This window comes from Lycorma delicatula, chromosome 8 (genome assembly GCF_047948215.1).
Source record: "Lycorma delicatula isolate Av1 chromosome 8, ASM4794821v1, whole genome shotgun sequence".
NCBI lineage: Eukaryota > Metazoa > Arthropoda > Insecta > Hemiptera > Fulgoridae > Lycorma > Lycorma delicatula.
Genome location: NC_134462.1, coordinates 25,883,177 through 25,900,215, shown reverse-complemented (window position 1 = coordinate 25,900,215; position 17,039 = coordinate 25,883,177). Strand labels below are relative to the sequence as shown.

The following is a 17,039-nucleotide window of genomic DNA, read 5'->3' as shown; positions in this document are numbered from 1 at the left end:
TTAGCTGCTTTAATTATACGAGGACTGATCAGAAAGTTAACTTTTCCAATTCATTATTAAAAAAAATACTAATAGATAAAAAAAAATTTTATATACATCTTACAGCTACCTTTTTTAAATAACTGCTGCCCAAATTAAGCACTTGTCGTACTACATAAATCTCATTTTTTCATATTAACTAAAATTTACAGTAGGACTTAATTAAATACCACATTCTAAATTGATGAATACTTTAACATCTGATTGAATATATGCGCTAATATCTCTCACAAAAAAGAAACAAGAATATACGTGTATAAAATGGTGGGTATCAGAAAACAGTATACTTTAAAGTAAAACACCACTCCTGTTTACCATATGGGTGAGAGTATGGCATGATATGTTAGCCAATTTTATACACTAAATTTGCCACTCTAATTTTAAAACTTTCATATTGTATTTTTTATTAAAAAATCTGGTGTTGAACCACATGACTTCCTTGTACACCTATTAAATTACATATTCACATATTTTTAAAATGAAACGTACATAAAATTTTATTTCATTAATAACTTATATTTTTTTTCATATTTTGATTCGTTTATTGTTATTTGATTATTATTTTATTTTATTTTTTACAATCACAGGTTAATAATTATTAATACATCAATATATTTAAATTAAAAAGAAAAAAAAGAATATGAAGTCTGGTTCAAACTGATATGCCTTCCCCTTGTAAGATCCAAATATTTCATTAATTAAAATTTTAGTCAGCTATAACTCTGGAACCAATAAAAATAAACACCACTTATGATTCATCGTTAAAAAGCTCTCAATCAGAGCTTATTACCACAGGTAAGAAAAAGTCCAAAATCTAACTTTTTATTTGGATTTTGGGCTTTTTGGTGGTCACTTTTGGTCCAGTCGATTGCAATCAATAGGGGAGGTGCACAACTAGATGTTACAACAGTCCTAAATCCAAAGTTTCAACATCCTACAGCTAATCATTTTTGAGTTATGCAAGATACATACATATGTACATGCGTACTTACAGATGTCACACCGAAACCAGTCAAAGTGGATTCACGGATGGTCAAAATGTTTCACAATCACAGTACTTCCTTTACTTCAAACAAGGAAGTAAAAATAATACTACATACATATAGCAGATAGCTAACTTCCAGAGTAGAAGCATCTCAGCTTTTCATCTAGAAGACCTCGGGGCTTGAATCCCACTACGGCATGCCATATTTTTATATGCTACAAATGTCAATCCCAAATTTTCACATATAAGCTTGAAGGTTCAAGCTTCGCTCAAAAGAAAAAAATTATTAAAACCAACACAGAAAAATTAAATTTAAATGTTTTTCAACTTACTTTACACACACCATCATCACCACCACTATATAAAATTTGGGAAGTGTTATCGGCAAATGCTACTGTATTTACATCATCTGTGTGGCCACTTATCTGTAAAAATAAAAATTCCAATAAATATATTTTTTTAAAAAAGAAAACTTTTACTACATCACAAAGAAAAATTCTTTGTAATATCAGAAAATAAAACTGGAAGACAAGTTTTGATTGTAATAAACATAAATGCTATTCAAAAACTACAACACTCTAGTGGAGAAGTTTTTGTGTTAATCAAATTCAAATCAAATGTGTTTAGTACCTTACTGTGGTTCATTGATTCAATATATATTTTTTCTCAATGTAGTGATGGTATGCTCTTACAAGCACTGATTTAAAAAACAAATCATACAAGCACAATCAGTAAACAGTCTTTGGAACTGGACAGTAGAAGTTGCAACTTTAAGCACAGACCAGTGTAAAATTTTTCCTGTAATTACCAGTAAGTGATCCATTCAATACAATATATTGTATTTATTCAAGTACCCCAGTACTTTTTTTCTTGGAACTGGAGAGAAAAAATAAGTAAGGGTGCAGGGCTTACTTGAAACATAACCTTTAGCCAGGATAATTTATTTAAAGTAAACGTTTTCTTAGAATTACCTAAATTCAATCACATGAATAGTTACATTAGGCTTTTGTTTATTAATACCGGATACCACTTATACAGAATACATCCTTAATATCTTGTTAACATCCTGTTCATATTATCAATAGGAACGAAGTTACGGTATTTTTTATAAAACTGATTCATTCTGTATAGGCTGCATCCGGTTCTAATGACACTACAGTTGCAATAACAGATACCCATTGTCGTCTTGTCTATTCGCCATAGTCATTGTACTGTTTGTATATGTGGACAGTTATGTGCATTTTATTTGTTTAGTTTATCTTGTAAATTTTAATACAGTGATTTATTTTAATTACGGCATAAAAATGAGTACAAAAGGACAGCGTCTACGATCTTTTACAGTAAATGAAAAACTGCACGTTATAGAAGAGGCTGAAAACATTGGAAATCGGGGAAGAAAATTTGATGTAAATGAAAGCTGCATTCGAGACTGGAGTAAGAAGAAACAACTTCTGGTGAAAGGCACGGGAATAAAAGGGGTTTTCGTGGCTTAAAACCAAAATATACAGACATAGAAATAAAATTGTATGACTTTGTTATGGTAAAAAGGAAATGCGGTTATGCTGTCACGACAGAAATGTGTCAATCATATGCTTGTGAAATGGCTAAATCATTGAATAAAGTTGATTTTAAAGCAAGCTGTGGATGGACAACATGAATTTTTGCACAAAATGAATTGTCAATAAGACGAAATACAACCATTTCTCAACGACTTCCAAACGCTTATGAACAAAAAATATTACATTTTCAGAAATACATAATAAATCTTAGAAAAGATAAAGGCTTGCCTTTTCAAATAGGAAACGCTGATCAAACCCCCGTATATTTTGAAATCCCATTTGACAAAACCGTAAACAAAAGGTGAAAAAAAAGTGTTAACGATTAGCACTGGTGGTAATAAAAAACAAAGGTGTAGTGTTATACTTTGCATTACTTCTTATGGATAAAAATTACCTCAGTACATTGTTTTTAAAAGAAAAACTCTTCCTACCGCACAGGTAAATGGAGTTATTATCAGAGCATATGAATCAGGTTGGATGGACGAAACTTTAATTTTAGATTGGATCAAGTGTGTATGGCAAAAGTGATCAGGAGATTTACTTAATAAAAAAATACCGGTATGCTAGCAATGGAATAGTTATCGGGGGCATACGACTGATAAAGTGAAAGAAATTTAAAAAAACGGTATGACAAACCAAGTAATAATTCCAGGCGGATTGACATCTCTATTGCAACCACTAGATGTCTGAATTAATAAACTGTTCAAATCTGCATTAAAACAACTGTACAGTAAATGGATGGCAGATGAAAATTTCTTTCTCACGCCTACAGGAAGAATCAAATGCCCAGATTTTAACCAGATTTGTGTTTGTGTTTGGATAAAAGATGCTTGGGAAGGTATTTCCACGGAATTAGCAAGCAAAAATTTTTAAAAATGCAAAATATCTAATATACTTGATGGTAACGAAGGCGATCGATCACCTTTGGCAGAGCGACGTGGAGACTACCGGTAACTCTTCTACAGACATTGACAGTGACAGTGATAAATTAAAAATAAAATCCCATACTAAAAAGTGTATTGAAATGATCCTTTTCAACATGATACTTTCTTTTTGCTTTACTGGCCTACTGATTCTGAACTAAACTAGTACTTACGGTAATTAATTATTAATGTAATATTAATATTGTAATTTAAATGAACGAAAATGATTTACTTTCTGAATATTTTCGTATTGGGTTTTTTTTTCATATCTGTTGCACTTTAAAATACTCAATTTTTTTTTAGATTTTCAGTCTGGAAAATCGTGGTGCGGGGCTTATTCAGGGGCAGGGGGTACTCGAATAAATACGCTAATTCAAATAGAAACTGCTGCATTTCTTATCCTTTCTAGCTCTGGCCATTAAGGAACATTTGCATATAGGTGACCTCCCACCAATTCAAAATTGTAATGCCTAACACAAAAGAAAAGGCTTCTTTGAAGATTTATATTTTACTGATCATCCAATGTAAAAACAGAAATCCAGAAAAGCAAGGTTTAGTGTGGTACAAAACTCAATTCTTTTTCATGAAATGGTTTGTAAGACATTGAATGCCAAAGATAACTTATTTCTTTAATGAAGACTTCTATAATTTTCTATTCCAGAGATAACTGAAATTTAAAGTAAAACTCATGTAAACATTGTATTCTAAATTCACAAACATTTTTCACTGGAGCGCATTTTGCCACAGCCTAGATCAAATTTCATAACTAAACATATTACTTGTTTTCCTTAGCATTTAAACTAAAAAAAAAGAAAATGAAACAAAAGATAAATTTAAAATGAACTCCAGTTTTCTAATGATTATCTAAATAATGTCCTTAGACTTTCATTGGAATCTCCTGCTCAAAATTGCCTACAAATATCTTGGTAAAAAAAATTATGCTGATGTTCCCAAGCTATTGTCTGAAGAAAACAGCTGATGTGGATACCACATGACTTACTGGTATGCCTATTAAATTACATGTACACATTTTTTTTTAAATGTAAAGTACATACATACATATGTATGTACAGACATCACACCGAAATTAGTCAAAATGGATTCAGGGATGATCAAAATGGATATTTCTGTTGAAATCTGAAAGCCAAAATTTTTCACAATCACAATACTTCCTTTACTTCGTACAAGGAAGTAAAATACAAACAAATCAGTCTTTCGACCAATATAAGCTACAGGGCAATTCATACTAGTAACATGGAACTTGTTTTTTTCTAATGTATTTGATTTTTTGTAAATATATTAGAAAAAATATTATATATATAAATACTAACAAAATTTCAATTTGATAAATCATCAGACTGTGTATAAGGGAGACAGTCTTATAAAAATTTCAACAGTGCTACAACAGCAGCATTGATGTAATAAATTATTATGCCATTTTCATCTTAATATTCCAGTAATTTTAACATTACACAATGTTCATAGTTTATTTTAGTATTTTTAACTTTTAATATGCAATTTAATTAAATAATTCAATCAAAACTGAGGGTGCGGGATCCCATTAAGTACTTTTATGATAAAATCAAGGTAGATATGGCTTACCTCAATTTTCTGTATAGATGGTTTATATTATAAAATTTAAAAATAAAAATAAATATATATATATATATATATATATATATATATACAGAGTGCCCTTTAAAGGTAAGGCCAAACTCTAGGAAGTGATTCTACTTAACATACTGAAGAAAACATTTCCAGTGAACACAGGCCCAGAAACACATATTTTTCTATTTGCCTGCCATTTTATGTTTCTTAGGAAAAAAAATTATTTACCAAAAACCTTTTTTAATAGGAAAGAAAATAACGATACTCTATTGACAAAGGCCTGAACAGATATGGTGGCCATCTTGTTTTTTTTTTATTATCGTGATTTATTATCCTGGCTTCTGAGTAAAATTATTAATTTTAGTAATTTTAATCGGAAAATTGGATTTAATTATCAAGTGAGTTACTATAATAAAAAAAATATGGCCGCTAGCTATATCGGTTTAAACCCACCTTTTGCAATAACTCTGTCGTTTTTTGATGGATTTTTACAACTAAGGTGCTGTTTTGTTCACAAAAAATTCTTCATAATTTTTATAATATAACAAAATATGATAAATCAAATAATTTCTAAGATATTTAAGATTGAAAAACTGAAACGATCGCCATTTTGAAATTTGTCAACGAAGTCTCATTATTTTTTTCCTATTAAAAATGTTAGTTTATAATTAAGAGTACAAAATTTTATTGTGTTATCTCCAACTGTTATTAAAAAATAATTTTTTTCTTAAAAAACAAAATGGCAGACGGAAAAATATGCATTTTTGGGCCTACGTTCACTGGACATTCTTTCTTCAGTACATTAAGGAAAATTACTTCCTAGATTTGGCCTCACCTTTTAAGGATACACGTGCACGTGCGTGTGTGTGTACTTCATTTATATCATAACTAAAGTGGATTTATATCAAAGAAAGATGATAAGAAAGAAAAGTTTATGGATGCTACCTTAGTTACGGAAACAAATAAATTATTCTTTTTCAACGACATATCTGAAAAATACCATCTTATTGACCACAGGGTAAGACACTGAAATATACACATAGATAAGATTAAATCATTTTATTTACCCGTAATGTTCTTTGGTTTCGATTTCTATCATAGACATACAAGTAACCATCATTTGCACCACCAAGAATTTCATCACCATCATAAGAAAAGACTAGTGAGAATATACAAAATCTCCTATCTTCAGGGCACAATGGAAGAGCTTCTTGTTCATTTGTATCATCTAATCGACATATATGTACTAGAAAAAATAAATTAACAAATCAAAAATTTAAGAGAAAAAATAATTTATTATCATCCTTAACACACATTTAATTTTATATTTACAACGTTGTTTAAACATGAAAAAAATTACACATTTGTGTTAATAAAGTTATGAAATATAACTTGCCTTAAATTAACAGAATTAGTAGTTTTATGTTGTAAATTTAGCTATAACTAATACTTTCAAAATTCACCAAACTATTACTCCAACATTGCTTGTAAAAGCTAATCAAACAAATAGATTTTTCAAAATAGAAAGTTTATCAGAGAAGCAAAACCAACATCTTGGTAGTAGAACATGTCACCAAGGCCAATGAAAAAAATTATTTTTTCATTACGTTACTATTTTCTTTTATATTTTTATTATGCAATAACAGAATTATTTCAATCATGACTGAGGATGTGGGATACTGCGAAAATACTTTCATGAAAAATTAATATTAGACATGACATCTCAATATTGTGTATTAGGCAGTTTATTTAATAGAATTTAAATATAGTTTATCAGCGCACAGGAATAATATGAATCTTAAAAAGATTAATTTCAGCAAAATAATATATATACACTTGTGTTTATATATATATATATATATATATATATATATACATACAACACAAGGAATGATAGCTAAATGGAATGCACAGTTACTCATAACTCGCAAATAAAGAGATAGATAATGTAATAAATATGGCATAAAAGTACATTCTATTTACTACAAAAACTTGCATTTATTTTTCCACACAGTCACCCCTTGTAAATAGACATTTCTTTGTGTAGGCTGGTAAAACTGGAGAGTTAGGTTTCTTACAGTCAGTGAAGAATGCCATTACAAAATCCTTATGGAAAATTTTAATCCAAGAACAGGAAAAACAAGAACTTATGAAAACGCAGTTGGCCCATATGGAAGTGGAAATGAGATGGCAAGGGGACTTGCCTGTGGATTTTGCAGGACGAAGGAATCTATATTCTGATATCCTCCACTACATGACCTCTATATCCTAAACTCATTTTACAAGAAAAACATGCAGTCGAAAATGGACATGGAAAAGCCAAGCTGGCTACATGAGTGATACAATGTTGTCAAGTGATACATTACATGATGAGTGATACATTACATCATGTCAAAAAATAAAGTAATAATATGCAATTGCAATGTTCTTAACTGCATCAATGTTGGAAGTGACCATAGAATGATAAGAGCTAAAGCAAGAACAGATTTAAGAAATAAACATGAAAAAATAATAGAAACCTCAAGAAAAAGAAAAATAAACACTGAAAAGCTAATAAAAAATAACAGCTGTTTTGAGCTAAATCTATTGAATCTGTTCTCTCTGTTGAAAGATTTGGAAGACATAGACATATTAAAGCACAGTAAAGGAATTCAACAGGATACTTGATTCAGCTAAGTCTATGGCACCATCAGATAAACATTGTCAAAATTCAAAAATCTAAATTGAACTATTACTCTAATGAAAAAACAGTGGACAATGAAGAATTCAAGAAATTTTATTAATAAATTGGAATATGTTGATCTGTAAGACGATAAGGAAACCCATCTAGGAAGAAATGCATCAGTTTTACATGAAACTATTGCAAAAGACACTAGAAGATAAAGGACTTAATAGAGCAAAACGTAAATGGTGAATAAAAGAAAGAACATTTTTGGCTTAAAACAAGAAGATTGTTACATATGCAGAACATGTTAGGAAATATTAGAAAATAACAGAAAAATTTTATTCTAATTCACAGTTCCCTGTAGAAGAAGCACCAGATGTTTTAGTAGAAGTAACATAGACTAAAAAATCAATGAAAGATGGAAAAGCTTCAGGAACAGATAATATTATTGCCGAGATGCTGAAAGCTGGTGGCAAAATTTTGCACACAGCAAAATAACAGGAATGCAGGTGGGTAGCGAATCCTATGGTCCTATGGTCTAAGGATGAACCTTAAAAAGAGCCAGGTCATGTTTAACAAGTTTGCCAAGGAAGAAAGATTTCTGTCTCTGGAGAAGAACTCAAAGTAGATCATTACAATTACAATGACTGAAATGACGACCATGATCATATATATCTGTATTCCCTTGCATTGATAAATAAATCTGAAAGTCCTCACTGGGGCTGGCAATGGGGAACAGATTTCGAGAATTTAAGCTCTCAATGTACGAATTTACCAGTAAAGCAAAAAGTAATACCTCAGTAGATGAATGCGTCTACACATTTTATTTATATATTTTACTTATTTTTATTATTACTTATCTATTTATTTATTTTTTGTAATATAGTAAAACCTCTCCAAATCTGACAAGACCGAGTAAGAATTCAGTTTTGAAGAGATTTCCGTCTGTAAGACGGAGTTTTTAAAAATCAAGTTAATTTATCATGAGGTCCTGTGCTATGAATTACACAAATGAAAATGAAGTTAGAAAAGGATAAACGTTTAGAATAATCAGTAAATTATACTGCACAATAATCAAGTACAGCTTTTGTTTCAATAACTTACCCTTGGAACTTTCATTTTCAATAATTACACACTTCACTTCCAGTATACACTTCAGTAAAACAAGTAAATAGAAAAAATTCACCTAGTCTAAAACACATGATCTAACACTAATTCTAAAATAAATCATTTTCTAAAATAGTTAAGTAGAGTTTTCTGTTTCAATGATTTACTCTCGGAAATTTCATTTTCAACAATATTTCTAGCGGTTAACATATTCTGTCGTAAATCATCGCTGTTTATACGAATTGTGAATTCTTTCACTTGTGCGACCATACCCACTGCTTCTCCAAAACTGTTAATTTTGTTTTCTGTGTCCTCTCCTTGTCCTTCTTGTTCTGAACTTTCGTTAATATTGCTAGTTTGAGACAAAATAATTTCATCTACAGTCTGAAATTACATACTTAGGAGTTAATCTTTTTAAAATCTACATTAACATCAGCACCAAAAACACCAGTGAAGTAGGTCTGCTTATTAGCTCCTAAAGGTCCTTTGGAAGACAAAAGTTCTAACTATAAGTTTATCAAAGGTATACCTTTGGATAATAGGTAAAAAAAATCTAATGTATCAAGAAAGAGGTTCAGGTAAAAGTACAGGAAAAAGGATAAAGAGGAGGGTAAAACACTAAAAAGTTATTTGATTCTACTAGTTAAAAGATGATTTGATAGATGCAAATCATTCACCCTTAACCCGATTCAAAATTTATTTTAGAAAACCGAACGAAGATAAAATAACACTACTCAAAATATAAACTAACAAGAAAATGATAAAAACCTAACCATTAGTACTTACAACTCTCAGACCAGCTAGAGTATGCAATATAGTTTCCATCAGGACTAAATGCTGTATCAAGGACACTCCAACCAACATCACGAGCTAGTATTGAACGAAAATGTCTATATTCTGAACCTTTTGTATGGTATAATCTTATTACTCTGTCTACAAACAATTTTTTAACAAAACACACAATTTTACTATAACACAAATACAATTAAAAAGTAACAAATAAAAACTATATTTATAAAATTAGTAATAAAATATTGCAAAAAATACTTTAATGGTTATAGTATAAGAAAAAAAATGTCATTTTGAACTGCCAATCTTCCACCTATTTCCTAGCACTATCTCATGCATCTTTCTGGATAGTTTCCATTCCTCCATTCCTTTACACTTCTACAATTTCATCCTTGATCTCTATTTTCTGCAGTAAGATTCCTCTTTCATCACATCTGTGACCTTATCACACTTCATTATTCTACTTCTCATCTTTCTCCTTAGAAAGAAACTTACTTTTAGAAATCTTCAATATATTAATGTCTCTTCCTTTTGATATCTATGCCACATACATTAAGTATTGGAACATAATATTCTGAGAACATCACCTTCTCTTATATTTTCAAGGTATATCCCAGCTCTAGAAATAAGCTTCAAAGATTTTTTTATTTTAAATAATTTAAAATGTAGCTATCTCAGCGATTCTTACCACTTCACCCAACCTTCAAAACACTTCCAATTTATATATAGCATTGCCTCAAGAAATCACTATACTCTTGACAGAAGAATGAGGAAATTTAATAATAATTACTATTAATTAATATTATCTAATTCATAACTTTATTGATAGTCATTTTAACAAATTTAGTAGAACACAAAATACTGTTTATGGGACATTTTTTCTTCTTATCACTACTACTAGTGTTTAGTCTGAAATCTACCCAAAATATCAGTCTTTTGTCTGTGATTTTTTTAAGTCACTAGAGGCCGTGACTAGAAAGCAGGAATCTAATGAACACTGATGATAAAATTGATTTTATCACCACATTCAGAGTAACATCATTGGAAAGATAGTATTAACCCCCCTGGATGATGAAGCAAAGGCATGTGTCATCATCGACTGCTTCTATTTTACTTTGTGTCCACCCCATAGAAAATTTGGGGCTATAAGTATATTTGATAAATGAAGAAGGATCAGTTTATTGGTACAACTCGACCACACAAGATTCGTTCACACCATACATAGTGGCATCAACCTGTTATGCATTTACATACCTGACAAAGGCTTAGTATCACTTTTTTTATGCAGGTTACACATGGTGGTACCTGCACAATAAAAACAATGTAACGTAAATTATTTTCTGCATTCTTCAAAATCTAAACTTTGCAACTTGTTAACAATGCCATCATAGATTAATTTCAATTCTAGCTTTTTAAACTGTGACTTTTCCTCTTCTTTATAAAAATTAGCAAACTTTAATGGAATGAATACACCGAATTTGTCATTGCCCCCGCGCTTTCTAACTGCCATCAGAGGACTGGTGTATTGAGATTTTATCTCATTTCAATGATTGAATACCACTTACAAACGGTCATTTCACAGACTTTAAGTCTGTCATAGCTATAAATTAAGACTAGATATGAGTGAACCTTTTTTTTTCTTTGATAGCATGGAAAATTCAGCTGATTTAATCTAATGACATTACTTCTGCAATAATAAAACCACTATATAAACAATACATACATATTTCTCTACAGTTTAAAATGAAGTATCATAAACTTTCTGAATACATCAGCATGATAAATCTACTATATTAAACTTTTCCTATAATACAAACACGAAAGAAGTCAAAATGACAGATGAACAAGAACAATATGTAATACGAGATGCTAATTTCAAAACTGAAAATATAGCTGTTAACAAAATGTTTTAGAAAGAGAGCATTTTATACGATACTTAATGAGGAGGCACAGTTTGAAGCTAAAGGAACTGTTCAAAAGTTGTATCTATGCATGACTTATGTTTCTCCACATAAATTAATATTTTCTGTTACATGGCTTAATATATATCGATTTTCAAGATATAAAACAGAATAAAAGATCCGTGTCAAAATCACTGATAATTATTGTGTTAAATGTGCATTTCTATCTAAATACGTAACTGGTTCTCACCGCCAGCCCAAGCAACTGGACAAGTGATATGCTTTATTGCAAAAATATGATTTCAGAATGGTAAAATTTCCCACTGAGGTTAAAGATACTGTAAAATTTGAAAAAATTAATGGCATTTCAATAAATCTGTGTGGACTGAAGAAAGATAATGAAACTTCCAAAGACTGAAAAGTGCTGAAAAACTTATAATAAAACCTGTAACTTACCTACCAACATTATCTTGTATTTATACACACATTATGAAACACGAATCCAAGAGTTATTGTCTTCATGTCTAGTGAATCTAGCCATCAAGTCTAAAAAAAAGCTGGTTGCGAACTTACTAAAAAAATGTGCTTCTCATACAGAGTGAACCTTACATAATAAAGATATACCAACGGTCACAAGAGAAGGATTTTATCCCTACGAATACAAACTATACAAGCCAGACTTGAAAACACCACTTGCCGTCTAAAGACAAATTCTACAATTCCCCGACAGATTTCCACATCATCAGTAAACAAAATTAACACCAGTGATTGAATGGGACTAGTTTAATTGTCATACATTGGACGAATACAGCAACTTATACTTGAAGTAAAAGATTCTTTTACGTATGGCCTTTTTGAAAATCCCTGTTCCATATGCTTAAAAAACTTATAACCTTAGTGCTGTGCATTGCACATCTCTGCCCCTGGATTAGCTTTTGATACAATGCTGTATAAAACATGAATCAAGATGAAACTGCTCATGGACTCCCAAAATGTATGTTCATAGAGTTGGCATAAGAAGTGGTATATCAACTTGCACATGAAGAAACTTGCTGCAACCAACAATTCCTACCACACAGACAGATATGATCCAAATCTACTGTGTAAATACATAACAGTAATAGCCTTTACGACTGGAGTATTAGCCCCTACCTACCGTATGCAAACTTCAAGTGGGTTGACAAATGATTCTACCAAAACATATTGGTTAGAATAATGTCACGAGCAGATGATGATAAAACAGCTACATTCTTGAAGTAGTTGATTATCTGAAGCATTTGCACATTTTACACATCTACCATTCCTGCCATTAAGGAAAGGCTGCCAGGTTCAGATTATAGGTTGTTGACTATTCTGAAACCAAAGAAAAGCTATGTCTGTCATTACAATGCACTGGAACAGGCGATCAAAATTGGCTTGAATGTAACAAAATACACAAGATATCACAGTTTATTAGGGTAATTAATTAGTTTAAAACGTAGATTGACTAGAACAAACAACCGAGGCAAAACACAAACAAACAATGATGAAAAGGATCCTTCAAATAAATGAATAATTTCATATACAAAAAATGGATGGAAAATGTCAAAGCCACATAAACTTGTAGGTTGGAATCGGATCAGAAATAGCTATCTAAAATTATAGATAAAGCTAACTTAAGGGTCGTCACATATAAATGAGACTTGATTGTGCAGAAATGGCTTAAGCAATCATTAACCATAACAAATTGATCTATGTCGACCTAGCAATCCTCTACAACAGTAAAAGTTTGATATATGACATTATTATAATAATGTACATAAATATAAATATGGCTCTTAAGTGAAGTTAGACATGGACACAGACAACTTCATTCTGAAGATCAAGACTCACAACAAGGATATGAAGAATGACGATCTCATCAATCACTTCAAAATGTCAGACTATCCTACAAATACTGTTATCTGTTTGACAAAAATTCCCAGTAAATTCATGGACAAGATAAGTTGTAAAATCATATTACATTTGGAAGAAACGAAAATATACACATTTCACATAGTCATTAAGATATCAAAAAAGAAGAAAGATTTTTAAAACAATCATAAAAAATAAAATTACTTTTGACAATTAAAGAGCCTATCTAGAGCATCCCAATTTGGAGATCCAGAAATTCCAAGGTTGTTCAAGTTGCAGAAAGAGTGTCAATATGCTGCTGACCAACAACCAGGCAGTCGTCAACTTTGATTAAACCGTTAACCGAACCGTTACAGGAAATCAGTCATTAAAAACGAAAAGAAAAGAATTGTACAAAAAACTGTTCCCTATAGAACTCTCAAAATATTTAGAATTGTCAATCAATTCAAATGTTGATGGTGATGAGAGCAGACAGTAATGATGGAAATATGAAATATGAGATAATCACTGAAGGTGATGTGGTAGAAGAGGATGCTGCAAAAAAATGCTAGAGTAGGAGGCAATCAACAACATCAATAAACATCAGTTAGTATCACAAAAAAACTTTCCATAACACTGTGTTTACATTGACAATAAAAGTTTTCACCTCACATACACATATTGCAGCTACAAAATTTTCAACTTAAAGCTGTCAAGACAGATTTACCTTTTGTGCTAAATTCAAGGCTACAAGCATCAATTTAGCATTTTAAACCATCAGAACTCATAAAAAACAGTATATCCTCAAAGTATCACCATTATATTGCAAGTTCAGGTCAAAAGAATCAGTTAAGACCATCCTGACTCCCACAGGAAAGACACCTGCCTTGCGACAATCTCGGTCACCACACCACCCCCTCCTTTCCTAGGCCGAGTGAGCTTATCAGAGGTCGTCTTTTAGAGCCTGATAACACAACACAATCATCAGTTTGGGTTCGTCAGGATGCCATCGATGCAAATGCCTCGGCAGACATTTCCAGCAGTGCATATACACAACCTACTACTATTGCCTTAATCAGTAAAACCGTTAAAATCAAACATCCTTTTTCGCCACTAAACAGCATCAACTGCTCTGTGAACATCACTGTGATAGCCATACTTAAATCCATACTCCTAATAATTTGTTTTTATAAGATCATATCAGTGCCACCATTTGTATGAGATAAGGACATCTACATCTTCAGAAGAGTTCACCATACCGCTTTTCATCACACCATTAAAATGAATCCTACCTGGTAGCCTTCTCATCTAAAACAAAGCAGTCCTATTACAATAATCTTCCTGACAAAAACCATCAGTGAAGTTATAGTGTCTGAAGATAAAAACACAATCATACATCAAGCCTGGGAAAACAATCTGAAAGCCACAGCCGAATTAAAATGAGGTTACTGTAAGCATTCTCTTACTGCCAATCAGGAAAATACATGCTTACCATTTAAAAAAGGAGACAAAATAACTGTTGGAAAGTAGTGTACGATCACTGAAATGAAATCAATAGAAACACAGCAAATCCTAGTGATGGACACTGTGGAGGGTGAAGGCAACAACAGATCCGTCTCACCATTTGCCATCACCTAAGCCAAGATTGTAAAACATGTAGGCCAAGTATCATCAACATTGGTGATGATGTGAAAGTACAATCAACATTGTACTACTTTAAAAATTATGTTCCCTTACAATAACATCAAAACAAGTTGTTTTTAATAAAAATTAAAGAGAAATTTCCCTTTACAAAAAAAATTTAGAGTCGATTGTCATCACCTCAGACAACAATTAACACTAATGAAAATCCATATTGTACTATTTTAAATATTATGGTCATTTACAATAAATAACCTTTTTCAATACATCATCCATCACAAGAATGATTAGCAAAAATTAGATTGCTATATTTCAAATGTTAAATAATTTATTTGGAGATTTACACTACATTATTGAAAATGCTTATCACCAAAACTTAAAAAACTGTGGGCATCAAAGAATATATAATATACAGCCAGAAACCCCATTGGCAACACTGGGTGATTTTCAATGATTTAATGAATAATATCACAGATACTAATCCCGAATCCTGGATATAATTCACAATAAGAATTTGAGAGGTTTTTATGGCAAGATCAATAATGTATTTTTCAGGTAACTTAAAACAACTTCTATTCATATCAACATTTTATTCAATCAGCATCACATTAAAATTATGCACATTAATTGGACAAAAGTAATTAGTATACTTATATTCATGTCTAACAACATAGTGACATATATAGTGTAATAAAATAAACCTGTTCTATACATAAAATAATATAACAAATTAAATTTATAACTCCTATATTGAAATTACCTTGGCAGGCTGTTAAAAACTGTTCACCATCACTTGAATATGTTCCACAAAATGCTTTATTACAATACATATCAACTTTTTGTAACCTGTTTGGTAAATGACTATTTGATATTTTACATTTATCTCCTCTGGTAAATGAACCACTGCCGTGCATTCCATTCTGCAATAAATGAAAATTTACAGTAACAGATTAAAAACTAATTTTAGAAATTTCATTATCAAGGAATTTCTATCTAGGAATTGAATTAAACATATTGTACTAATCTGTATAAAATAAGTATTTAAAAGGCTTAACAAAAATATTTGGACAAAAACTTACAAGAGCCTTCAGTGAAAGGTTGTGAATTAAAGTAAAGATTCTGAATTATAATAATTTACTCTCTCAAAGTGTAATACTAAAAGATCTGTTCAAAAAGTAAAAAAAATATTTCTTACTGAGTGTTTAGGCATTACCTAGAATTAATTACGTAATACCTAAACATTTATGTAACACACATTTTTTTGACTATAACTACTTTCATGGTAACAAGAGCCAAAATTAAATGATTCTTGTTTCCATCAAAGTAATTCTCTGCTCTATCAATACACTTATCCCAAGAGTGTTTCTACATCATAAAGCAAGCATAACAGGTTTCAGAGCAATCTGAAATAATTTATATCCCAAAATCAGTATTAATATGTCAAATCTTTGACATATTAATACTGATTTTAAATTAGTTTAAAAATAAAAGTCTGTAGAAACCATATTAGGAGAGTAATAAAGTTACAAAAGACTAATCAATGGATTTTTTCACAAAAATTACACATTAATGCTGAATGTGCAAGTACATTCAGCATTAATGTACTTGTTGTGATGGACTTGTTTCTCCAAAGTTCAGCCCTTTTCTCCTGAGACTTTCTTGTAATCTTTTTAAAACTTTAAGGTACTAATAACAATTTACAATTTTCCGTTCATATGAAAATCTACAGACAATGTAATTTTAACTATCAACATCCTTCACATTTGATCAATTTGATTTTTTTTTGTCCTCATGAACTTTTTTTCAAAGCAATGATCAGTTTTTAGTTTAGATATCATAGTCATAAGCAAACATTTCATCCCTATTATGCCATTCTTTGAAACAGCGATCGCAGTCACAATTTAATTTATTTATTTCCTGTAACACCAACTGGGAGACAAACATAAATTT

General features: G+C 30.7%; 1 protein-coding gene across 5 annotated transcripts in view; it reads right to left on the bottom strand.

Moving 5' to 3' along the window:
- Positions 1–17,039, bottom strand: part of LOC142329410 (DDB1- and CUL4-associated factor 11) — a 55,567-nt gene that overhangs the window by 20,728 nt on the left and 17,800 nt on the right. For all 5 annotated transcript variants that reach the window (XM_075373994.1, XM_075373992.1, XM_075373995.1 and 2 more), the window contains exons 4-7: positions 15,850–16,009; positions 9,673–9,819; positions 6,182–6,360; positions 1,357–1,449 (exon numbers count right to left, since the gene is read on the bottom strand). In XM_075373994.1, the coding sequence (XP_075230109.1) occupies positions 1,357–1,449; positions 6,182–6,360; positions 9,673–9,819; positions 15,850–16,009 (579 nt within the window). The remainder of the gene's footprint in view (positions 1–1,356; positions 1,450–6,181; positions 6,361–9,672; positions 9,820–15,849; positions 16,010–17,039) is intronic.